This window comes from Poecilia formosa, unplaced genomic scaffold (genome assembly GCF_000485575.1).
Source record: "Poecilia formosa unplaced genomic scaffold, Poecilia_formosa-5.1.2 Scaffold38, whole genome shotgun sequence".
Classification (NCBI taxonomy): Eukaryota; Metazoa; Chordata; class Actinopteri; order Cyprinodontiformes; family Poeciliidae; genus Poecilia; species Poecilia formosa.
In genome coordinates, this window is record NW_006799977.1 from 3,041,211 (window position 1) to 3,067,830 (window position 26,620).

The 26,620-nt window shown below is 36.3% G+C and overlaps 2 protein-coding genes across 2 annotated transcripts in view; both read right to left on the bottom strand.

The window, feature by feature from the left end:
* LOC103137289 (A disintegrin and metalloproteinase with thrombospondin motifs 6-like) overlaps positions 1–77 on the bottom strand; it is an 11,993-nt gene extending 11,916 nt beyond the window's left edge. The window contains exon 1 of the mRNA XM_007550962.2: positions 62–77. Within this exon, the coding sequence (XP_007551024.1) occupies positions 62–77 (16 nt within the window). The remainder of the gene's footprint in view (positions 1–61) is intronic.
* Positions 78–876: 799 nt separating this feature from the next.
* On the bottom strand, positions 877–26,620 carry LOC103137267 (unconventional myosin-If-like). The gene is made up of 25 exons (XM_007550934.2): positions 25,993–26,620; positions 15,976–16,104; positions 13,396–13,485; positions 13,200–13,294; positions 12,367–12,454; positions 12,187–12,276; positions 11,117–11,248; positions 10,868–11,002; positions 9,493–9,625; positions 8,465–8,661; positions 8,276–8,356; positions 8,076–8,162; positions 7,888–7,974; positions 7,091–7,258; positions 6,896–6,981; positions 6,737–6,818; positions 6,552–6,658; positions 6,373–6,471; positions 6,150–6,294; positions 5,026–5,140; positions 4,760–4,929; positions 4,505–4,650; positions 1,526–1,672; positions 1,301–1,449; positions 877–1,208 (listed from the first exon to the last, which is right to left on the bottom strand). Exons 1-25 carry the CDS (start codon positions 25,993–25,995, stop codon positions 1,096–1,098), a joined length of 2,874 nt encoding a protein of 957 aa, XP_007550996.1. The 5' UTR covers positions 25,996–26,620; the 3' UTR covers positions 877–1,095.

Below are 26,620 nucleotides of genomic sequence, written 5' to 3' on the forward strand. Positions count from 1 at the left end.
ATATATATATATATATATATATATATATATATATATATAAAAGACCCAAATGCCGTCCTACTGAAAGGAATCTCCATTCTTAGGTCTCATTCTGCCTGAATCCTCCTGATCATACTCCAATCCAAAACAGTGATATAATGGTCACTGCACCACATACTGGTGGAACCAGTTAATTTTAATCATTTTACTTTTAATAACGACCATTTTCTAGATCCTATATGCTTTTAAATGGAAACTTTGGTCATTTAGTTGCTTTGAGAGGAGCAACCATAACCAGAATGTTCGTTATGTTTTATTAGAGTTTGCATACTCTAATAAAACATATTAGAGTATGCATATTAGAGTATTAGAGTATGCAAAATATTTCAAGGAAATATTTTATTACCTTGTAATAAAATAGTATTTTATTACATTTCAAAGGTCGATTTTATTACATCATTACATACTGCAGTGTTACAGGGTGGTTTATATGTGGAGAGTTTTTATGATTGTCTCCCCATGGCCATAAAATGAGAAAAGAAAACTTTTTTTTATCTTTGTTTTTTTTCCCTTTTTTTTTTAAGTTAAATTTTGAGTTCTCATTAGTTGTGAGATACATTCACCAAAAATAAAAACATGAACTTTATCAATCAGTGTACAAATTTCCCTTTTTAAATTAACTCACTAAAAAAATACCAAATTTTTGTTTGTATATTTTTTATATTTCACTGAAAAAAAAAGATGGAGCTCCAGTTTAAAAACATTGTTTTAACTGAGTGAAGTTTGTCAGACTTAATTTATTTACATTTGTTTAACCTGACAACTTAATAAACTTAATAAATTAATTAAGTTAATTAATTAATTAACTTAATTAATTAATTAAGTGTAATATGCAATATATACTTAAATATATTGCATATTAATGCAATATATTTAAGTAGGATAACTTTTTATGCACTTTTTCAGTGCATCTTTAAGAGCCATTTAAAATTGAGCTCTAACTTTTATGAATTTGAAGTGCAATCTGAAGAACTCGTGCTGCTTAAAGCTGTTAGAATAATAGAATTCAGCTCTGGTGCCAGGTATTAGTAAATTAAGTCAAAATGAAAACATATGTCAAAGTAAATGCAAATGAGAACATAAATTCAGGTTAAGGAGAGTCACACCTCTGTTGGATATGTGGTTTCTCCCTCCTCCTCGAACGTCTAGACCAGACTTCCTGGTTGGCTCTAAAGACAGAATTACATATTAAAACATCTGAACATAGAACGATATGATAAAGTTTGCTGCAGAGATACTTTAATTATTCGTTTTGACTCACTGGAGGACTTGGGCAGACCGTCTCCTACAGAAATGGTGAGAGTCTTCCCTCCCGGTTTGAGCTGAGCCAAATCTCCTTGACCTCTTTGAAAAACTACAACCCTGGAGGTTCCTCCGCCCCAGCCCTCCTTCTTCACTTTGAACTCCAGTCTGAAACACAGAAAATCTGTGTCAGATCCTTTTATTTCTGCTTTATCAGGCCTCTGAACACTTTCTGTTGTTCTACCTGTCAGAAAAGGAGATGGTCATCTTTCTCTGGGTCACTTCCTCGTAGCGTTTAGAGAGCAAACTGAGAAACTCCGTCTTAAAGTTGGACTCCAGCAGACTGTCATACTGGGCCTCGTGCAGAATGAAGAAATCATCTTGTCTGGAACTGAAAAGAGGAAAAGTGAGCTTCGAAACTCTGCCCTAAGATTAAAAAAAGAAAAAGGAAGCAGTACTTAGAAACAGACATAAGATCAAATTAGAAATCAATGTATCATCATATAAAATTATTCTGTATTCGTAGAACCACATAGACTTCCAGTCAGTTCCTCAACTTTTTTCTTATTACTGAAACATAATAAGTTAAAAAATGAAGCTTTATTCCAGCACTGATGGCAGGTGTTATGCAGCATATGTGCTCATCAGTTTAATTTATTGCTGTTTTTATGGTATATTGTAAAATAACGACTGTTTAGCTGCTTACTTCTGATGAGATTTAGCCTCAGTTTAAATGTGGAAACAGATATCAGGAGGAGTTTCTGCGTTTAAGTCTGACTATCAATTTGTTCTGTACAGTATATAAAGTAATCTGCTGCACCCAATAAACCACAGCATATCTGCATGAGAGCCTACACAACATTGTAAAAAAAACTGAGCCAGCATTTGATGCCGTGGGATAGTGCATTTAGAAATGATGCAAGATGAGCAAACAATATTTACCAGAAGTCCCAAATCTTTCTATTTTACTAACATGTCATTTTTTTCTGCAATATTAATGTCTTGGAGCAGTCAAGGACTTGAAGCTGAGAATCTGTGAGCTAAAAGATTAGAGTGGTAGTAAGTAGGCCTACTGACCTCAAAGACTAGAGCACCGAACCAAAAATAAGTCCTAAAAACACCAGCGGAAACATGCAAAAATACTGTTCAGCAATTCTGAGAAGAGTTTGATTGCTGTAATACCTAGTATTGGGTTGTTGCCTAAAAAGTTAGTGGCACCGATATTAAAGAACTAATCATAAACATTAAATCTGGTAACATTAAAGCACCAACATGGAAGCTAATGCTAAAGTGCTAACTTCAATTTGAATTGCCCTTGAAAGACTGCAAACCTCAAGCACGAAATAAATTTTGACTTTATAATATACATTTTGTAGCACCCTTAGATACTGTATTTATGTTCATATCTTGCCCTCTACTGTCTATTGTGTTTTAATTTCCATGTTTTGATTTTAATAAGTAAAGTCATTGGGGTGAAATAAGAGAGAAAAAACAGAAGAGGAAACGGAAAGTGCTGCGCAATTTTCACTCACTTCAAAATAAGAGCATGAATAGAAAGGTTAAAGAATTCTTAACGGTCGTAACCGAAACTTTGACAGATGTAGAATTTCAATCAACTAACAGTTTACTAAACAGTGTTGAAGAAGATTTAGGTTATAATATTTCTTAAGAAAGAAACTCTTTGGCTCGATCTCCTTCGATCCCAGGTTCTCCCGGCGGGCCGCGTGTAGCCACACAAAAACAACAATGAGTGCTGACGTCACAGAATGCCAGTTTAATCCAATAGAAGACAACGCATAAAATTACAACAGAAACTGCAGAACAACAGACATACATTAATTTACCTGACATAAGAACGAGAAAGAAAAAAAAAAAAGAAAGAAAGAAAGAAAGAAAGAAAGAAAGAAAGGCAAAGACGTCTTTGGAGAATTGCGAGAACAAATCTAATTTTTTACTTCTGTGTAGAAAGTTTTATAGTGAAGATGCATTCTTATCTTTAATTTATTCAAATAAGGCGTATATTTGCTCATCCAACCAGGAGCTATCTCTGACCCTCTCTCAAAAGCCAGGAACTCCTGCTGTTTTTACAGCTTTTCACAGATGAGTGTGAAAAGCTAGAACTTCTACTTATTGTTTTCCCACACAGACAAAAGGCAGTTCAAAAGATCTTAGCAAACCATCTGCTTTAACTACAGGTAACATAAAGGTCAATAGGCCAGAATAAGTTACTGATTTTAAAACTATAATTAGGCTATTTCAATCAAGACATGTTAAGTTTTAAAATTAGCATTTTTTAAATTTATTTTCTTAACAACAGACAGGCAAATTAGCAGTTTAGAAATTATCTGAAAAAAAAGTGCTAAACTTACAATACTTGAGAAATTGTACAAAATCCAGTAGTTTACCCTTCTGTTGGCCCAGTTAGAGAAAACAGATGAGTTGCAACTGATGAGGTTGGTTGCTACAGCTACCACTGCTAACAACAGTGACTTAGCGTTGCAACACTGTTCAGCTAACATAGATTTTTTTGGCTTAGTTGCAGAAACTCAGTCTAAGTGTGCAAAAACAAAACTTCACCCTAATATAAATAAACTGTACAAAATGGGGAACACAAAAGCACTGCAGAGACGTTTTGCTTTATAGAGTTTTTAACTAAGGAGAAGTAATTAACTACTGGTATAAATAAAAATACATTGATGCAAAGAAGTTCTTTTGCTCAGTTTGTGTTGCTTTCTCACATCTATTTCTGCAACAATTAAATTTTATATTGATTTGGAATGTGCAATTCACTGTCCATTATAAAAATGGATAATAAAATATAGGCTTAAAAAGTCTGATAATGTATCAAATTATTCAGCAGTATTAAAGCTGAACACCTTAAAGATATTCTAAAAAATATGCTATCTGAAACCTTTCAGATAAATATATTTAATGTAAATGTTACCCTATTCTTTTGTCTCAGTATTGTTTTTGTTGTTTTATGATCTCAACAGTGTTGCTAATGTTTGTTGCTTATTGTAAAAGTGTGGTGTTTAATCTCCCCACCAGGTCGGTATTATAAATAAGAATTTCTTCTCAATAAGTCTTCTGGTTAAATAAAAAATAAACAGAAGAATTTGCTGGTAAATGCAACATTAGCATGAATATTGTTTCAAAGAAAGCCATCTTTGAACTCTGGTACAGAAACATCTGCATTTATTCATCATAAAAGTGTGAAGCCTACCTGAGGGAGACGCCGGTGATGTTTGCAAACTCCATTTTACGTTTCAACACCTCCTTAATCTGCCCTTTCTCAGGTCCTTTCTTCACCTTCTCTAGACCAATCAGATAGATCCCCTTAGGGGTCAAGATCAAGTCTCTCTTGATGGACTGTGTGAGAAGAAGAAGAAAAAGAACTGACAACTGTGTATTGCAAGAAAGGGGAAGAATAAGTGTGAACACAAGCTTTTGTGTTTTAATCCCTATTTGTAACACGCACCTTGAACCTGCGGTCGAACTTTGTGACCGAATCAGCAAAGTCGACGCGCTCCCTCTTCGCCAGGAACTGCCGCAGCTCGGGTCTCTGCTCCAGGCCGAGGTAGTCGCCAACAAAGTTCCTGTTGATGCTGTTTTTCCTTCGCTCTTTCGAGTTGTACAGGATGTCTGAGGCTGCGTGTCGAGAAGAAATGAGGACACGTTTAAAAAACAGAAGTCAGACTGTGTGAAAAGCAGTATGGAGAAACTCATGCTGTCGGCGCTGCTCACCCTCTTCCCTCATCTGTTCGTACTTCTTCCTGGCGTTGTACCGTCTCCAGGCCTTCTGAATGGTTCTGGCGAAGGTGTCAAACTTCCTTTCTCTCATCTCCTCAAGAAGAAACAGCTGAAGAAGAAAAGGAATGTGATTATGTTAAATATAAAACACATTTTTAATTTAGTATTCCTTAGCATCATCTGTGGGAAAAACTTATTGACTAATCTAGACGGAGGAGGAACCTGAAGTAGTAGAAAATGTGCACTCCATAAAAACAGCAACGTTTGCCCGGTTATTGGACTAGTGGGAGCAAGACGAGGTTGACTCCTCGGATAAAGGTACAGCCCAATCCCGTGGTGGGAAAGACGTTTCTCTCTGGTTCTGACTCTCATGTGTCATTCAGTGGTTACTTTCACACAGCAGGCAGATGCGACCCAAATGCAACCCATATTTGACCTTAAATGGCCAATTAAAATCTTTTCCCCAAAAATAATCCCATCTGAGCCACTTCCATATGATGTACTAAATCTGAAACAGATCCAATAGTTTTCAAAGCCTCTAGAGTCTGAATGGTCATGTCATATGTTGTCCATGCGTCATAATTCTGCACCAGTAGCCGTAAATCTGGATGTAAATAATGGCTAAAAATTATTATTGTAAACTTTTGAAAAAAGTCTGTCATTAAATGCTTACATCACAATGACACCACTCTTGGCTCTGACTAGAAGAAGAGGCATTTGCTACTAGGTGTGTTTTCTTTTTATTAGCTTCCTTTATGACTTTATGATATTGTGACATGTCAGCTCTCATTTCTGAATAGACTTTAAAACCAATCCATAAATGCCTCCATCCATTATTACTTTGGTAAGCAATGCTCTGCTTGTGTGACATCGATGTTCTTCTGTGCATGCAGGTCGCTTTGGGGAGATAAACCGATCACACCGAAGTCTGACTGAGGTCTGGTTTAGTTAGGAGTAGGAACAAAAACAAAAAAATAAATAAAATCTGCAAAAAATTGGAATTGAGCATCAAGACCTGTCGTGAACGTAATCTAAGAATCTAAGTTGGCTCTTTTTGTTCATACATTAAGCCAAATAACATATGACAAAACACAAACTGCACACAAAAATCTCAGTACCGATTCTGGGTTCTTGACAAAGACTTTTGTGCGTCCCATCTGATACTGGTCTGTGTCCATGTTGACGGACCGGAGGAGGTGGAGGACCCCCTGCTGCTCTGGTCCCCTCCAACACGGCCATGTTTCAGCCGTAAGGATGGCATACCTGGAGCCAAAACGCACCCAAAACCATCTCAGTTTTCTTTCAGAACAAACGCATTTAAACACGAATCATAAAAGTCACCTATGCAGAAATTTAGTGAAGAGTCGTCGGTAAGCAAATCCAGCTCTTCTCACACGAATGTTTTCCCTCAGACCAAGGTATTCCACTTGATGCTTAACCCTGAAAACAGTCAGGAAATCCCTGTTAACGAGGAATAATCTCCTGCTGGAGGTTTGCTTCGCCACAGTGTGCATGCAGACCTGCTCTCCTCCCAGTCTTTCGGCCTTTTCGTCTCATTTGGTTTAATACAGCGGATATAGTGTGGTGTGCATTTCATCAGAGTGCTCACGAGCTCATTCGCTTGTCTCTGTTGGAAGCATCAACAAGCTTTTAATACGTTAAACATGGAAAATTTAAGTATTTACTTATTTATATATTGACTTACTTTGATCTTTGAGCTGGCTGTGGTCGGCCGCCCTTTCTTTTCCGTGTTGAGGTTTTCAGGGAACAAGCTGCGGATGAAGTTACTAAAGCAAGAAATTAGATTTTTATTAATTTTAACAAGAAGAATTGCAATTGCTTTGTTATTGCTCAAAATGCTTACAATTCACTGCTTTGCATGAGCTCAATGAGGTCAGGGAAGAGGACATCTCGATTTCTCTCACAGAATCCGTTGATATCATACGACACCTGAGGAGAAATTAAACTTCACCTGTGATTCCCACGTTACTGTTCCTGCTGGTGTGATTAACATCAACTTAAAAACTGGAATTTCTGCACCAGATGAGTTGAGTCTGACCTTCCCAGCGTAATGATGGATAACAAATCCAGAGTTCCAGCTGTTGAAATGTTCGTGGGTTCCCACAGCGGCTTGCAGCTTCTGCAGCAGCGTGCCGTCTGCGCCCTCGCCCTTGGCGTGCATTGTGGCGCAGACGTCGTCCAGGACGCTCATGATGCCAGGAGGGCTCTGCAAGCAGGACGCACAACTTTACCAGTTTAAAGGTTTCCATAAAACTGCTATAAAAACAGGATTTTACTCTATGGGAAACTAATGTTTAAACAAAAAAACAAAACAAAAAAAAACAACAGTTTTCAATGCAATAATTAGCAAAATGATGTTGAGTAAGGTTAATGCAGGTTTTATTCCACGCAGCAACAACAAAAGAACCCTTACTCATCTTATTTTAAGCTTAATCAAGTTCTAAACCGGATTAAGTTTAAAATAATTTGGTTTTTAATTTGTTGTTAAAATTTGTTTCATTTTCAATTATTTTAAACTTAATTATTGTTTTGACTGAATTAAACATGTTGAATTATATGCTCTTTTGTATTTCCCATTTTGAATAATGACAAACTAAAATGGGCCTCGCTGTAATGCAAAGCTATGAATTATGCGAGCAACATAAATACATAAAACATTTTATAAAAATGCTTTAGTTACACTGATTTTAGAGGAAATCTACAAATAAAGATTGGATGTTTCAAATTCCTTATGTGTGAGATTGTGCAAGACAAATAAAACACATTTTTAGGGCTTTTATACATCTTTACCAAGGGTGTCAATATTTTTTCATTTATGGAAAATATTTATCTTACCAGTTTATTTTCAATGAGGTCACACACAATCTTGTTGTTAAAATACTCGATGGGGGTCCATTTAATGCCTTCCTGAACATATTCCTCCTGAGGAAATAAATCAAAAGAAAGCAATTTTTAATAAAACAAGAGATTTGGGACAATTGAGGTTAGTGAAAAAAACATTAAAAAAAACATTTTGTGTTTACCTGCTCAGCCTTTAAAGTGAGTTCAATAAAGATCTGCTGCAGCTTCTCATTGACAAAGTTTATACAAAACTGCTCAAACCCATTTTTCTGCAGAGGAAAACGCATCACAATCCATATTAAATCACTAAATAAAGCCACCACTTTATGCTTTATTGCCTGTTTATAAATGTTATGCACCTGTAAGCTGTGAAAGCACTAACCTGAAATATCTCAAAGCCATAAATGTCGAGCACACCGATGCTGAACTCTTCATAAGGTTTCTGGATGGCTTTATTTATGGCCTAAAGTACACAGAACGCAGTCAGAGGGATATAAAACTAATCTCTGCTGACCAAAATGTGTTTAATTTAGCCTGTTGTGGCTGTAAATGGACGGCATGACATGCTAACCTCTACAAGGTAGTCAAAGAGACGTGCGTAAAGGGCTTTGGCTAAGGCGTCGCGCGTGTAGGTCGCCTGCTCCTGGTTGAGTGTTACGTTGATGGACTCGGACTTCCCGCCCCACTTGGAGTCCATCTTTCGACTCGTCAACTTGTCCTGCAGCCTGGTGGGGTCGATTCCCAGCAGGTAGGCAGGAAAGGCAAGCACTGACGCAAACAAAAACAACCACAAAACACATCAGTTATTAAAAAAAAACAATCTTCAAAGATAAGGCAGAGGCACGAACATATATATATATAATTATTATGTATATTGTATCAAAATGTGTAATGCAATGTAGTAAAAGAATAAACAACGTGATATACAAACAAAATACATTTAAAAGAAAAGCAAACAAAACAAAAGAACAGTAAAGTATATTTACACGTTCAAAGGAGTGGGTATAGGAATAAACTTATTTTACCTTCACCCCTTTAGCATTACACGATAAATTACTGTTCATGTTGGTTTTAACAGCTTTTCTACATCTATAACTAATACAGTTGGTTAGTGTTTCATTTATTTTGGTACAAAACCAACTCTAAATGCAACTCCAGAAAAGACCAGCCCGTTACCTAGCAACCCTGGTGGCAGAGTTCCACTCGTTGCCTAGCAACCCAAGCTGAGTTCCAGTGTGTTTGCTGTATTCACCATTCAATGGATCTATCTATCTATCTATCTATCTATCTATCTATCTATCTATCTATCTATCTATCTATCTATCTATCTATCTATCTATCTATCTATNTATCTATCTATCTATCTATCTATCTATCTATCTATCTATCTATCTATCTATCTATCTATCTATCTATCTATCTATCTATCTATCTATCTATCTGAGCAGAACAGACTTTAACAATTAGCTGGGATTCAGCCTTTGGGAACTGCCTTTGCAACGGTGAGCTCTAATTTGCTCATAACCCTCAGAGGAGGAGCGTTGTTTCTCCGTCCCATCCTTGGTTAATGAGCGTGTAACAGCTCAGTGTTATACTCACAGTCTGTGCTTTCCACCTCGCTCTGGTTTCCAGCCTCGATGAAGCTGATGTTGCCCAGATGGAGGATACCTGCTGTGATCTGCAGCACCTGAGCCTGGATGTCACTGGGGATGCCAATAACCTGCATGGCTTCCTGCAAATGAGCAACAGCTCAGTGGTGAACACAGATAATAATAATCCTAAAAATAACAACAATAACTTCATTTATAAAGTGCTTTCATACATTTATAGGGAAACAATTATTATTATTTTAATTTGCACATTTATTTTGTCACCTAGAACAACAGTTTTGTCTACTCTGATCATGGCAGATTGTTTAACTTATAACTAATATTACTTTCTCACCAATATTAAGGAATCATTAACTTAAAACAAGCTTCTGTATCTTGCTGAAAAGTTACTTTTAAGTTATTTTTGTCTCATTTCAAGTGAACTAAGATACTTAAACGTGAAACTAAACCAAAATATTTAGTAAGATTTAGTTGTTTTTTCCCAGTGTTTTTAATTCCTGAAACATGACCACTGACCTTAACTGAGTCAAGTATCCTACTCTTATTGCAGCCTTTCTCAAGCTGTGGTTCCCGGACCACGGGAGGTCCGCGGGTGCCCCCTAGTGGTCGGCGAGGTACTGCATGTAAGTTAGCTTACCAAAAGATTGTGGTTAAAAATAATAATGGGTAAGTGACGTAAAACCAGGTCACGTCAACAGTTATTATTATTTTTATTTAATTAAAAATGATTTATTGGTGAATAAATACAATAGATAAATACTACAGAAGAGGATTAGGGACCTGGAAAATATTATTTAGACTTTAATCTCATAATTCTGAGATTAAAGTCAGAATTCTTTTTTTTTGTTTTTGTTTGTTTGTTTGTTTTGTTTAGTGGCCTTAATCCTCTTCTGTCAAATACAATTGATAGAAATGGGTGAATACTTTTTATATGTAATGGTGCGGAAGATAATTTTTGTTTCTGCCACAAACTTAAATCTATTTTTATTTAATTTTAAGTCAAAAATAGCCCTGAAATGACATTGATGGAAATAACACTTGTAGTGAAGAACTTGCTTTTGTATTTTCATGTTTTTGACATTATTGGAAAACTTACAATCCAGACTTTAGGAATTTGTAAATAACTCAAAACGCCCTCCACTTGTTCATGGCCAGTAGCATTTATAAAACAGAACCACTTCTCATTAGAATAATACTTTAACTTCAGGTTGGGTATATTTAAATGTTGTGTTATTGCGGGGACACGTTATGTGATCTGTGAGTGTTTGTTAAAAGGACCTCTGCACAGTTTCTGCTCGTTATTTTTGTCTTCAGTGAAGTGACACCTTTAACCAGATATGTTTGTGGTTTTCATGAGTAAATACCATCGTCTCAGAGAAGTCTTTGCTGTCATTGGTCCCGTCAACCTTGTAGGTCCCAGACTGGTTGAGGTAGTAGTAGTAGTCTGGAGTCATGAGGCCCAGGCCTTCTTTCTGCTGTGCGTTGGCGCCCTCTATCAACTGGAAGCAGACAGTGCAGGGAAACGGTCAAACATGTAACTTGTTCTTTGTTGCAAATATATTATCAGGGTTTAAATCGGCTGCTGTTTTGAGCTGTGCTTTTCCGCCTCTGACCTGGTAGTAAATGTGGAAGTTCCTCTCACTCTCATTCTGGCTCACCACCCTCGACTTCTCCAGCAGGAAGTTAGAGATTTTGCCACCATCTGGTTCCCCACCTCTGCTGAACTGAATCTCAAAGTATTTTCCCTGGTAAACACAAAATCAGTCGTCACATTTGCACCACTACACATATTGTTTTGTGTCACTGGGACCGGAAATGCACCAAGCTCTGCAGCAGAAACAGAAATCTGCATTTATTTTTTTTTTTATATTATGAGCGAGAACGTTAAGTGCATGCATGAGGCTGCAGTGACCCATAAACAGACTTTATGATGCTTCACTGAGGCTTACAGGAAATTTCACAAGCTAAAGCTGCACATGTGGAAGTTGATGTGGTTTAATGGTGTGAAATTAGCGAATTACCATTAGTGGTGAGAAAGAAGTGAGTCAAGTCGAGTGGGTTTTGTGTTACTGTCTGTGTTGGAGACAAGGATTTTTAGCGTTTTGTAACCAGAAATCATAAGAACTGGCATTCCAGGCTTAAATAAATATAGTTTGTGCAGCAGCTCCACATGTATTTCAGGGAATTACATAAATGAAACCGAGTCAAGATCAATCTGGTGTTAGTTTGGTATGTTTGAAGCCAGGCTACGTTCTGCAGGCATTAACCCAATTAATGTTCTGCGTAAAGCTAAAACTAATGCTAAAGCTAAATGAACCAGCATTACTTGTGTTGTTTTGAAAGTCTCTGTATTTTGCACAAAAACTAACTTTAAAAACTTTAAAACGTTTTTACAGTTTCTTTCACATAAAAAATACAATTGTTAATTTTTTTTAATAAAAATAATTTTTTTAATAAAAACATGCAAATAAATGAAACAAAATAAAATATTTTAAATAATATACAAAATGTGTTCTGTAAATATAAAAAGACCACATAAAGCAGAATGTATTAGAATGATAAAAACTAATCAGATGGGAACCGTTTTGAAACATTAAATATTTTGAAGAAATATGAGGAAATACATGTGACTTCCTGGCTCGTCTTGTGTCAGGTGATGTTTGAGAAATAAAAGCTCACTTACAAAACGACTGGAGTTGTTGTTTCGGACCGTCTTGGCATTTCCAAACGCCTCCAGCAGAGGATTGGACTGTAGGATGATGTCTTTTACGTGCTGTGACGCATAATCACCGGTTATTTAGAAAAAATTACTCAGATTTAATTTGAATCAAAAATAAAACACGTTGTTTGTTCCTGTTTCTACCTGCACTTTGGATCCACCTCCAGACACTTTGGAAATGTAACCCATGATGTATTTGGCAGCCACCGTCTTTCCAGCCCCGCTCTCCCCGCTAGAACAAAATCACAACTTTTAAGTTATTCATCTCATTTACTTTTATTAAAGTCATCTGAATCAGTCAGTTTAAAGTTTATACCTTCTTTGACATTTAATGAGTGAATTTCAGATTCATCTGGTTAGTCTTTTCCTGTAATTATCTAAAATTGCAGGTCATATTTTAGCTCATCTCCCCATGGCGTACCTCTAGGTTGTGTACTGGGGCCACTATTCTTTCAAAATATCTTTCTTTGTCAAATTCAAGCATTTTAGGCATTTAATATAATTTTTATCACTACCATGCAGACAATATATCAGAGACCTCTTAAAGCCTCAGCCACATTTTTAAATATAAAAAACTGCATGGAAAAAAATAATTTACCTAAATGAAGAAAATACTTGAAATCCTTTAATGTTGGATTATTTCTTTGCTGCTTTAGCCGTCTCTGCTACATCTACAACCAGGAACCTTGCTTTGTGTTTTCACCAAAGTATTACTTTTGGTAATAAATTGATGCTTTTACCAATAAATGCTACATTTTATGTCTTCTCAGCTATTTTAATTGCTTAAACAGATGGGAATCAGCTTTAAAAAGCTGCAAAAACCTGATTTATTCCAAATTATTTAAAACTTTTTACCAGGTTTTCTGATTTAAAGTCTTGAAAGCTGCTAAATGAAGTCAGTTTTATTTACTTAATTTAACAGAAAAGAGGAATTGACATTAAAAAAGATAGCAGTTTGAGAAAACTTGGGTTTTCACCTGATGATAACGCACTGATTCTCGCCGTCGATCATCATGTTTCTGTACATGTTGTCTGCCAAGGCGTAGATGTGTGGCGGGTTTTCATACTGGGCCTGCAGAGAGACAGAAGCTGGGGTAAAGAGCTGCAGGAAGAGGAACTGCACCACAAACACCACAGGTCTGCAGAAGTTCATGTGAAGATGTCTTCACTCACGGCGCCTTGGTAGAGTTCAATCTCTCTGTCAGTGAAGTAGGGCATCTGTTTAAATGGGTTCACCGATATCAACACGGGGCCGATGTACGTCTGAGGCGCAGAGTCAAGGAAAGCTCAAAATCACGGTTGTGTCTAGCATAATTCTTGGTGCAGAATGAACTGTAGTCCTATTTTTAAAACATTAAATATACCTTGAGTTATTTTCTTTTAAAGAAAGTCACAAACATACCCAGATATTTTCGGTTTCGTGTACGAGTGAATCAGAATAAAAGTGGAATATTTAATCCTCCCACTTCGTCCTGCACCTACACTCTGACAATGCAAAATATCTTTATTTTATCTGACATTTTCCTTCTCTGAAGGAAAAGATAATTAACATAATCACTCTAATGTTAATGCTGCAAAGTACAATAATAATAATAATAATAATAATAATAATGCATTTTATTTGTCAGCGCCTTTCTAAACACCCAAAGACACTTTACAACATTGAAAACACAAACTAAACAGAAAGAAAATGGATATGAAAACATAAAATAACTAAAACAAATAAAGTGAGAAGGCTAACTTGAACAGAGAGTCAATATTACACATGTCAGAATATATGAAAAATAACGCAATAATGTACTTTTATCTTGTTATTTTCTTGTTTTGGTAAAAAAAAAACAAAAAAAAACCATAAATAAATAAAAGAGTCTAGTAGCACAATGTAAGTCAAAGTTGCCAGCTAAAAATTTTGTGGTTTGTAAAACAAATTTATCTCAAATGCATCTGCAGTTTATATCTGATCACTATCAGAGATGTGCAAGAGACACAAGCTGAGTGACGCGACACAATAAAGTCAAAAAGAAAAACAATATTTAGTCAGACTGTCTGCAACTACATCTGAGTCAAAGCCAGATCGCCGAAACGTTTTCCTCTTCAAATTACAGATATTGATCTGGGGGTAATTAGGACAAGTCAATTCTTAGCAATGAAAAATAACAGGGGAAAAAACTGGACAGTTAGACGTATTTCTGTGAATAATGTCAGCATAATTAACTCTTGCAACAAAAACAAGTCGCTTCTGTTTATTTTTTCTCATGCATGTGGAAGAAATGTGAATTAGAGAAGCACCGATCCACTTTCAGTGTCAGCTGATACCAATCCGATTCAGATAAACTGTGCTGAATTACTTAAAACTTAAATGTATTTTCTAACTCTGCACCAGTACCAATGCACCAATAGCTTCAAAATCTTGGTCAAATATGCAAAAACAATTCAAATTTAATTTATTCTGTCAGTGCAATTAGGACTACAAGAGGCAATATAAAATAAATAATAAGGAAACTGAAAGACAAAAACAACAAGTCGACTACTTTGGTCAAATTTGTAAAAAATAAACTGCAACAAACTTTCTTTCAAATGATTCAGGAAGGATGTCTAATAAATATGATGTAACATAAATAAAGCACACAATTAGACTGAATCGACACTGATACAGATGTTAATATCAGATCTGTGCATTTTTCCTTTGATCATGTGAACTTTTGATTTACGTTATTCCTTTTTTCTTTCTTTTTTTTACAGTTTACTGAGTTTTACATGCACATCTAAAGTGATCTAACGTGTGATTTGAATCTCATGTGTTTTACAGAAACATGGATGCTTGCAGTCAGCTGACAGGCTGTGGGCCCACAGCTGCCCGCCTGTAGGTGGGGGAAACCATGAAGTGAAGTCATGCCGTCATTCTTGGATGATCTCAGTGTTTCCTGAACGCTTGCAGCTCTGACCATAACAGGCCATAAAATCAACTCGCTTCCTGGTAGCTAAAAAAGTCCAAACGTCAAACCTGTCGAGGAATAAACAAATATACCCCAACTCTCTGCCTTCGAAGTGAAACCGACGATTGATTTAGTAGCAGAGGCAGATGCCTGAGTGTTTGTATTTCATGTAAATGAGCTAAACTAATTTTAGATCCTCAGCTTTGATAAAATTTAGTGTTTAAGTGGTGAATGGCATCAAATTGAGACAAAGAAAAGTTTTTTTACTCTTAGAAAAGAAGCTTCATCATAGACTTTGAGGAAACAGCCTTGTTGATTTCCCAACAGCATGGTTAGTTAAGCAAAAAGAGTAAAATCTTAAACATGCAGACATGAAAACTGTTTCTAAAAATGTTTAAACTCGTCCTGTCAGGCTAAAAGGAAAACCTAATCAAAACAGCTTTTACCTGAGACTTAAACTATTATCCATAATTATAAATAATAGATACAAATCATATAAATTATTGTCTAAACGTGAATAAAGTTTGACATTTCTTTTGGTTGCTTTTTCATTGTTATTATACGGTTTAGCTGTGCTTTGAGAAGACGGAAGTGAGTCTCTGCTGACAGTAAGGAGGAAGAGCGAATCTCTTGTTTTTATGACCATATATGTTTAAACGTTGGGCTGTTTATGCTTGAGAGCAGAGTGATGCATCGAATCCAAGTTTATTTCTACTAAATAATAATCAATCTGATGAGTCGTTTAACTTCTCTAAGCTTCATTTAGTAAAGTTAAAACCTTGATAATCTGGTAATTATCTGACCGCTTGCAGGATACAAAAATGTAATCGTCCATGTATCTCTTCTTGAGGTTTTCCACGATGGCGTCCTCTGTGATCTTGGACAGCAGGACCATGTCGTCCACGCCGCTCTGCTTGACATTCTGACTCTGCCAGTGGTACTTCGCCTGAAACACAGAAATTTAGTCATCCAGGTGTTTCTTCCTGGTTTCACATGTCCTGGATTTAAAAAAAACAACCTCAGGTTGTCAAACTGCTTCACATGAGATTTGATGTTGCACATAACTCCCATAAATTTAATGGTTCATCCATGTAAGTTAACTACAGTTCCTAAAAAAGTGAATAAAACCAAATCTAGCTTTCAGACTTCAGTTAATAGAATAAAAATAAGACTTGTATTGATATATTAGTAATATCTGCTCATCTTTAACTGCAAATTAAATTAAATTACAGTTTAGACCTCTGACAAATTTAGAATTAAAATTATTTTCTTTCCTTCCTTGAGAAGTTTGTTTCTGTTGGAAATGAATCAGACATAAAATACAATAAAACAATGTAAAAGGGGCATTAATTTAGAAAAAACATACTTTGTTATTAAACAAAGAGCCTCTTTAAATTACTCTAAATGTGCAGCGGAAAAGTATTTACCTTTAAAGACCCTTCTGAAAATCAGCTTTTTTCATGTTTCCTCTGATATTTTTGATTATCTTTGGAAGACCTCAAATTAAAAAATATTTTTCTAATTAAAAATAACTTGATAGTGTTATTTTAGAAAAGCTTAGAAAATGTGTCCCTGCTTAATTGGGGGAGGTCAGTTTTCTTGCATATTGAGAAATAATTATTTGGTTTGACAGTATTAAGTTATAACAACTCACAAATTAAGATTAATAAACTATCAGAACTTTAAAAACCAATGTTTAGACAAATTATCTCTTCATTAACTTTAATTTCTTTTATTTAATTTCAGCAGGTGAACCTTCATGTTCAAGTTAAATTTTCTTCAAATGTTTTACAAAAGCAACACAAATTAAACTCTTATGCTTTGCTAACAGCCGGTTTTACGATGTGAGTCTGTCTCATGTGTCGAAACAGTTTGTTCCTCAGTTTCTGGTCAACAATTACCAAAACCTTTAAAGGAAACGCTTTATTATATCTGCCCAATTCTAACAGGAGACATAGGATCCTGTTTCATCATTTCCTTATTTGTTAACCATAAAAGGTTAAAACCTGTCACAATGTTTAACACCTAAAAGTTTCAGAACAAGAAATAAATCTGAATATCCGCCAAATATAACCTGAGCAAAAAGGAGTTTGAAAGAACATTTTTTGTACCATAATTTCTGGACTACAAGCCGCTTTGAAAACTGCGACTTAGACGATGATAAAATATCGATTTTTACCAATGGGTTTCCAAAAGCTGGACTCGAGTGTCATGAAGAGGACAGCACAAGCTCAAAAACTATCTTTATACACGATAAGAGTGACAATGAAAGAGAGACTGAGGAAGTGTCTATGAGGCTGATCGACTCTGATACTGAAGAAGACAACTTTAGTGGTTTTAGTAGCAGGAAGATGAAGATAGCAATCATTAAAAGTAATTCTATTTCATTAAAAGTTCATATTTAAGTCAGTGGATGAAACTTATATTCAAGTGTGCTCTGAAATTACGGTGCTACGGTAAAAAAAAAATGCTGCTAATGTCCCCTCTTTCGTTTAATAAGGAAATTAACTCCTTATTGAACTCCAATTAACCACAATATTTTGTTTCGGTTTACACCTCAACGGCTGACCACTGCCAGATCTGAAGAAAATTCACTCAAATACAACCCATCTGTTGATCTGTAAAATGTGCCCTTAGCTAAAGAATATATGAGAATCAAAGTTAATGGGTGTTTTCACACTTAATAGTCTGGTAGGCTGGGTTCAATTGAGGACAAGATGTGCAGCATTTGTTACATTTTCAGCTGGGAAGGTTTGCTTTCACTCTACACTGCGTCAAACAATCCAAGCTAATTGAAAAACATGTTCTTCCCCTCGCCTGTGGTGGCGCTGCACCAAAAGCCACTGAAGCGACATGAGAACCTCAGAAGAAGACAGGAGCGCAACTTCCATCTTCAGAAAATGCATCAGATCAAGCATCAGATTGTAGCTGTTGTAGGATTTCTCTCTTATCTTTGCTAAAATACGACGAGACATTTCTCCCACTAGCCCTCGATGCCAGCGTTCTCGTGTTTATTTTGGTTTTATTTACCCAGAATGCCCTGCGCTACCGTCCGCTTCCTGCTTTCAGGTGGTTTCCGGTCCACTTGTATCCACATATGAAGTAGAAATGCGTCAGAGATTTTTATTTTTTATTTTTGGTGTGATTGCACATTCACACTTCCCTAAAACGGACCGAACTTTCTGGCGCAGGGCATTCTGGGTAAATACACCCAAAACAAATGCTTGTGTCTAGATGATTAGATGGCTCCTGTTTTTTTTTTGTTGTTTTTTGTTTTTTTAAGTCAACACAAAATAGAAATCCTACACCGCTAAAATCTAACTCTATTGTTGTTTACATTTTGTGAAGGGAAAAAAAACTATCATGAAGTTTTGCTTATGTTTTCTTGAGAGGTTTTTATGTTGTTTCCTTGAGTGATTTTTGGTGCAGCGCCACCACAGGCGAAGAGGGGAATAGCTCTTTCAAAGGGAGTGTGAAAGTGAACCACACCAGCTGAAAATATAATTGTTTCAATTTTGAACCGTAATCGAACCGAGTTTATCACCTTTAGAGTCAGTGTTCCTGATTCATCAACAAAAGAGAGACTGGCAAAAATACCATCAATGGGAGAGTTACTAACTGACCAAAGAGCAGAGGCTGATTCCTGAAACCATTATGATAATATTCTGTAAACTGACGAGAAAAAATCTGAACTATTTGAGGTGTGTGTGTCCTGGTATAAAACCATTAGAAAAAGAAGCATCAGACCCACCGCCAGACTTTGTGGTAGTGTGAAAGTCTGGAGCTGCAACAGCAAGTTCAGTCCAGAACGGCTCAAAAATGACAGTTCACACGTTTCAAATCAGCCTTGTCAAGGTTTATACAGAAACCCAATTGAGACGCTTTGGATATAACCTTAAATTTGTTCATGCTTGAAAATCCTCTGATGTGGGTGAATTATAAAGTAACTCTAAAAAATAGTTGGCCAAAATTCATCTAAGGTTTAGTAAAACACTACTATAGGTTTGGAGGGGAATTACCTTCTCAATTAGGGACAGGTTTGAAAAACTTTTTCTAACCTTTAGAAAAAAAGAGTTTCGTAATTCGTCAAGTTATGTTTGTTTGATGATCTGAAACATTTAAATGTGACAAAAGACCAAAATTAAGTGGGGGGTTGCAGTTTCACAGCAGTAATAAAATAAGCAGGCAGGAGGATTAGGAGGTTAATAAGTGGAAATTAAGGTCATTATTATTAATGACCTAAAAAACTTACTTTGAAAAAGTTTAGTTTCAAGTCGTAACTTGTAAAGAGATTTAAAAAGCATTTTTAAAGCTAATTATATGAAATCATGACATTTACTACTGCTTTTTACAACCACTGTTGAAAAAAGTATGAATAGCGAACTCTGACATAGTTTGATAAATATCATTAGATGATGCAGGTCAGCAGTAAACGCCTGTTTGGCATCTTCACATACATTTGTTGAAAGCAAAACTAGTTGTGGTTGTTGTTGCAGGAAACTGAGGTTGGCTGCCAGGCAACAGGTTAAAGAAACCCTAAACAGGTTTTGTTTTTACTTGGACATTGTTGGAAACAAAGCCACGATTGTCCAACTGCAGCTTTTACTCTGAAACCTTTTAAATAATCTGAGGAGCCGTCTTCGAATCCAGCTGACCTGGTGTTTGACACCTTTAAATTCTTTTCCCCAAAAGATGCTGGTCTGTTTGATGTGTGAAGCTACTCAGGGTTTGTCGCTGGCAAAATGTGGTCTGTGGTCAGAGACAGAGTCTGACGTTGACATTCAAGAAGCTCCCTGCTGTGGTGTTTCATCATCAGAGTGATGAGAGAAAGAAGTTCAGACATTTACTCACATTTTAAATCTTTAAAGACAAGATCGTAGGGTAATTTTAGTAAAAGACGAGCACTTCTTGTATTAAATATCATGCACAGCTCAGGCATAATCAGTCTGCTTCATTAAGCTCTCTTACATAGCAAAACAGGAAATGCTAAGAACAGTCACTCAGTTTGTATTTTTACATTTTAAAATCCCATGACACACGGAAATTACATTTAAAGAATGCTTTCGACTTGAAGCCAACTGTTACTGCAAGTTGTCTAAATACAACAAAAATTTCTCAGTAACTTTGAAAATGCTTCTTCTGTGCGTTGCTTATAAACAGGGGAGATTTGGGACATAAAGCTCTGAGCCCGCTGCACTGAATCCCGTTGAAAACTTCCTGGTTATTCCACCAAATGTTCATTTCCGAGTTAAAATATTAGTACTGTTGTTTCTAAATGAATATAAATGTGTTTTCTTTGCATTATTTGAGGTCTGAAAGCACTGCATCTTTTTTATTATTTTGATCATTTCCCATTTTCTGCAAATAAAATTTTTTTTTGCTTCCAATTTCAGACATGTTGTCAGTAGTTCATAGAATAAAAGAACAATGTTTATTTTCTCAAACATACCTACAAAGAGTAAAATCGGAGAAACTGATTCTATCAAGTGGTTTCTTAATTTTTTCCAGAGCTGTAGGTAACATGGTTCTCTGCTCAGGGCAGCATGACTGAGGGCTTAAACAAACAACAAATCATAGGTTTGGTTTATATCAAACCAAATCAAAACTAGTGCCAAACTACTTTTCTGCATCATGTAAGCACTAAATATGTGACTGCGCACCGCACACGTTTAAGATGGCGTCTGATTCAACAAGTCAGTGCGAAAATAAAAAGATATTTCACTGCATTTTGTAGGTTCTTTGTTCATCTGCTTGCTTGTTTGTTTGTTTTAAAGACTTAAAGTGTCGTTTGATCAACCTTAAAAAACTACAATACTTCAAATTCAAAAGTACTTTCTTGATTCCAAATGAAAACTAAATGTTGCTGCAACTCAAAAGACTTTACTGGTTATCTGTGTCATTCTGTTGTGGTTTGAATTAGCTTTATCTCTTTATTTTTTTGTTTTATATATATTATTACTGAAACTTGATGATTCTTCAGAGTTATTGTAATCTGCGATGGCTGTCAGCAAGAAAGATCTCCTGTAGTTGTCTGTATTCCAGTGAATTTGAAGAAGCCTCTGACTGAAGACACGGTTTTTCTTACGTTGGATTATATCCAAAGTTACTTTTGCAAAGCAGAATACCAATATTTAACAGATCAATATGCTTCTGTTGATGTCATGACGTAAAGTTTGTTTTCTAGATTGTTTTCATCAGAAGAGTCGAGGTGATGTTAAAAAAAGGGCCGGTCCAGTCATACCAGAACTGCCTAATAAGTTCCTATAAATAACAAAACTGAAAGTGTTTAGATTATTTGGAAGGCCGCAGTTTTGGCCTTTTAAAGTAACAAGCTTTTGAATCTGCTCCGTTTTTTTTCCCTGAAGTCTGTGATGATCAGCTGATCTCAAAATACAGCAGAAAAAAACCCACAATCCATTTTTGAACATTGCAGTGAAGAACTTTAACAGATCTGACCACAAACAGAACGGCTGACCTTAGAGTGTTGAACTGTGTTTTAATTGGGGATTCATTTCACCCTTCATCTGAACTCTTCGTTTGGATTTTTGTATTTACATGTGATAGTCTGGCTTTCAAAACTTTATGGTGCCAAAAAAACATCTGCAAAGATATTTATATTTTAACTTTGAAATTTATGTCTGATTAAAAACGGCACCATTTTCATAACATTCTCACAAAGTTGGAGCAAAGAGAGAAGCAGATCTTTAACTATTTTTCTTCACTGCAAAAAACACAAAACATTTTTTTATCTAGTTTCTAGTGCAAATATCTGAGTACACTTCAAATAAGTAAAAAATAACTTTTCAACAAGATATAAGAGCTTATTTTACAAAAATAATTCCTTAAAAATGTACAGCTCTCCTATCAAGTCATTTCACTTATAACAAAACATTTTTACATGTTATGAGTTAAATAATCTGCCAGTGGGATTAGTACATTTTTCTCAATATTCAGGAATTGTTTACATAAAACAACCTTCTATCTTGCTGAAAAGTTACACGTAAGTTAATGTCTTATTTCAAGTGTGTTAAGATGTTTGCACTAGAAACAAGATGAAAAATGCTTTGTTTTGCAGAATCGCTCTAGATAATCCTTAATTCTTCTCTTTTGGTCTCTTCAGCTCAACAGATTTAAATCTGGAGACTGGAATTCATTTTGTGTCTGGTGAACCATTTCATGTTGATTTGGCTGCATGTTTTGGATCCAGTTACAACCCATTTTTGTCATCTCGCTACCAGATATTTATTTACAATCCAATCCTCGATGCAGCTTTCCTGCGTTCAGTTTGCATCTCTTCCTCTTCTCTTTTTTCTCTACTTTTCTCCAGCTGCTAACGAAGGCTCCGGTGTCAAAATAAAACCTATAAGAAAATAATAATTGGCTGTTATTAAGAGAATTGATGATTCCACGCGCTCTATGAGGAACGGGCCCACAGCATCACTGATAACCTGCTATACTAAACAGTGGGATGAAGATATTCATGCTTTGTTTCATACCAGAAACACATGGAGTGTGAGGAATAATCCACTCGGTGCTCACTTAAAGTGTAGAGTTGCATCAGATGGTTGTTTGATTTGACTTCATGATCCCAAGACATTGCCCAGTTAGCCATGTAACCATTTTCTTGCAACCATTCCTTGAACAAAGACGATTCAATTCAATACAAAAATACTTTATTAATCCAAAAGTAAAATTAAATAAATTAATTTCCTCCTCTCTCTCGTCGCCTCATTTTCAGCTTCTCCAATGTTTATCAGGCTGTTGTAAACCAGCCTGTTGCTATGGTTACGCATCCTGACAAAATAGCAAAAACATGAATAATATTGCAAAAATAATCAGTCCAACTACACAATATCCAAAAAAAGAAGGAACAGTTGTCCAAAAAGTTATTTTCCTCCAAGAAAGCAGGAATGAAAAGAGAAAAAAATATCAATGAAAGCACAGAGCTACTCTGTGTTACTTTCTCATTTAAAGAGTGCCAAGAACCGTAAGCCTTGATATATCAAATCATATTATTCACAAAACAGAAATTAATGGTTTACTAAAGTTAGTAAACTCTCAACATAAACATTAAAAATGCTTCAGTTGCATTTATTTCACAGAAATGTCCCAACTCCTGTTTTTGAGAGCTGCTATTCTGCAACATTTAGATGCATCCCTTCTTCAATGCACCTGAATCTAATGACTAAATCTCCTCATCATCATGTCTATCCAACTCTATAGAAGCAACCAGCCATTTACAGGATTCAGGTGTTTGGGAGAAGCAGCCTTCAAGAACTGGAGTTGAATATCGGTTGTATAAAAGTTTCTGGATTAAAGAACTCATTTGGCACATTTGTAGAGAAATTCTCAGTTCTTGCAAACATTTTCAAAATCTGTTTGCTATGTGAATTATCTTGGCATCATTTGATTCTTTTTAGCTTAGATATTTCTCTCTATAACCTAAACCTTTTCTTCTTAAGTGCTTTAAGATAATTTTTGCTGTAATTTTGCTCTATAGCTTCTATCCAGGTGCAAAACTAAACAGTGAGACAATATTTTGTTTCCACGCTCATCAGCTCTGGAAAAATAAAATCCTGAAACTATTAAGTCCAGACTGAAAACAATATTGCAACTTCTGATCAGAGTCTCACCAATTATATTATCCCAATCTCAGATAAGTGATATCTATGACTATATAATATTTTAACACGTTTCCTTTCATGCTACCTTTTAAGGTTTATTCTTTAATAACCTCGAATGTGAATGTAACAAATCTTGTTTTTCCTTTTGTAAATAAACTAAATTAGATGTTTTAATTAGGTGTTTAATTATTGCCGTTTTTTCAGTTCATGCCACGGTTTTAACCAAGTATGGAATTGACATGATCTTCCTGGTTTATGCATGTTAGCTTAGCGTGTACAGGCACAGAAATCTTCTCTCTCCCCTTTGGCTTAGTTCGTGCTTGCTTCCATTTATACTCAGAACTGGGACATTCTAATTTCCCAGTCGGAAAAATCAACTGGAACGCCTTCCGAAGTCGGAATGTCACTGAGAGCAATTCCGCCTACCCCGAGTAAGATGGACTTTAAATATGACCGCTCCTCGCATCAAGTGTACGAAGCTGTGGCGGAAACATGTTTTATTTTACAAGACACTCGTGTAAAATCGAGTCTAAAATCAATATTACATGTAGCGCTTGTATCGCTAAACTAAACAAATGAAAAGTGGAGCTAGCTTATCGGAAAGTAAAGCTTTAAATGATGTTTGTTAACGGTTCTGCGAACAATAATGTTACCATTCCGACTTCTCCAGCCTAGAACGTCGTTACGTCGGGTCTGACGTACAATCCATCTCCCAGGTAACTGGAACGCAGCGTTACTTCCGCTCTACGTTGTTAATGTCGCTTCCTGTTTTGCTGAATCTTACTTTCGTCATCTTCTGCCACAGTTAATCTCGTGTTGTGGAGGTAAAGCACCAATTTAGTTGTTTACTAACCGCTAAAAATACTTAAGAATAAAATATTGTTGCATGATTGACGCATAATTCATTCAGTCTTGACTGAAACATTTTACTTTTTCTCGGTGACTTTGTCTTTAGATATCTTAGCAAATCTAAGTCTTGCCGTTTGTTTTCTCATGAAAATCTGGTCTTTGTTGATCAGATTGTGTTTACTGGATCTGAATCTACCTCCTTTTGCGTGATATTAAAGTTTTCTTTGAATTATTTCAGTCATCAAAGAAATCAGACATACAGTAAGTTCAAACTTTGTAATGAAAGCATCAACCTTCATTTTATTTTGCTTTGAAACATTTATTCACTTTGATCTTATAAACTGATCATTGAACTTAAAAAGAGAAGCAGAGACTGGAACTTAACACACAGTTGCTCAAATAAAGACCTTTTAACTTCCTGAGAGTAGATGTCATTTCTGTCATTTTTTTAACCCAACACATTGTGACACAGATTATCAATGGCAATCAGGTCAGCTGTGACTCTTATTTTGAAAGGCTCAAAGGCGTCATTGGAGGCGGCAGAAACAATTTGCTCTTATGGATGATCTTTAAGAGATTGTGTGTGTGTGAGTCACAGGCAGCATTTTCAGGAAGTGTTGTGACAGAAACTACCGGCCTCTCCTCTGAGTCCACTTCCTCCTCTCACCTCAGCCCTACCTCTTGTGAAACCTGCAACCTTTGTACATGCTCTAGGGTCTTTTCCTGTTGCAGCCCCCTGGTGCATTTTTGCCCCACAGAGTGCATTTTTGCCCCAAAGAGTGCAATGAATCCCTCAAGGTAACACAATAGATCGATATGTGTATACTTATTGAACCATGATGGATTTTGGTGCTTATTTTTGAATGAATGCAACACCTAAACCCCAAATCTTCTCTTTAGGTTTGTTCTTTGTGTACAAACTGATGTGTTAATATAAAATTCAACCTTAAATACACGAATTAAAGCAAATAATTTCTTTATTTTACAGCTTTGAGCTTGAGTCTCAAAAAGGCTTGTCATGAAAAAGGGGAAACTCATTCTGCTGCTGTGAAGAGCTGAATCTCAACAGAGTTTTTAAGTTTAAACACATCACTGGTCATGTAAAGATGAAAATTTGACTCGTCTGACACCCTCATCTGTCAAACAAAAGCTGTTTTACTTCAAATACAGTTAGTTTAATTGTTTTATCAGTTTTATAGCCATCAAACAGCACAGAAGCACTTTTCTTACTAAAAGAGTTGCAAAAATCCAACTTTTTGTTTGTACTTTGTAGATAAAATCTGAATGCGGATGTCAAAGTTACACACCTGAGTTCACACAAGTCAAAGCAGCTCAGAGGATATGAAAGTGGGGTGCTTTACCATTGTTCCTGTGGGCCTCTCCTCCTCAGGCGTCCACCGTCCAGAGAATGTGTGTCAGCTGTGTGTGCGCACCGCTAAAATCCACGGTTCGACCTCGTTAGACTGCAGCCATCACCCAGGAGAGGCACAGCCGAAACCAGCAGCAGGCGCTCGCACTGCAAGACCTCCAGCAGAGCTGCCACAGCTACTTCCTCATACTCCCACCGGCAGTGTGTGAAACAAGAACTGAACACACACAAAGATACACACGCTCACCGCACACTGCAGAGAAACTACTTCTGTATTTCTGTCATGCTCCCTGCAGCCAGGGAGGATTAAGTAATGACCGGTGTGTTGGTTGCAGCTATCAAAGCTGCAAACCAAAATTAGTCCGTCAGATTCTTCTGGGATGAGCGGAGGAACGGTGCTGGCGCTGAGGGATAATTTTCTCTAGTGTGCTGCCAAATGATGATGGGTGTTTTGTTTGAGAGGTGCTGACTCCACCCAGGCTGTGGTTGCTTCACGCAGCCTCCAACGCCCTTGATAACTGATGAGTTCAGGAACAGAGTACAGGAGAGCGTGTGGGTGTGCAGGTGCCGAACAGGCAGTTTTTGGTTTGTTTTAGAGCTTCTTGAGATGCGTCCTCCTG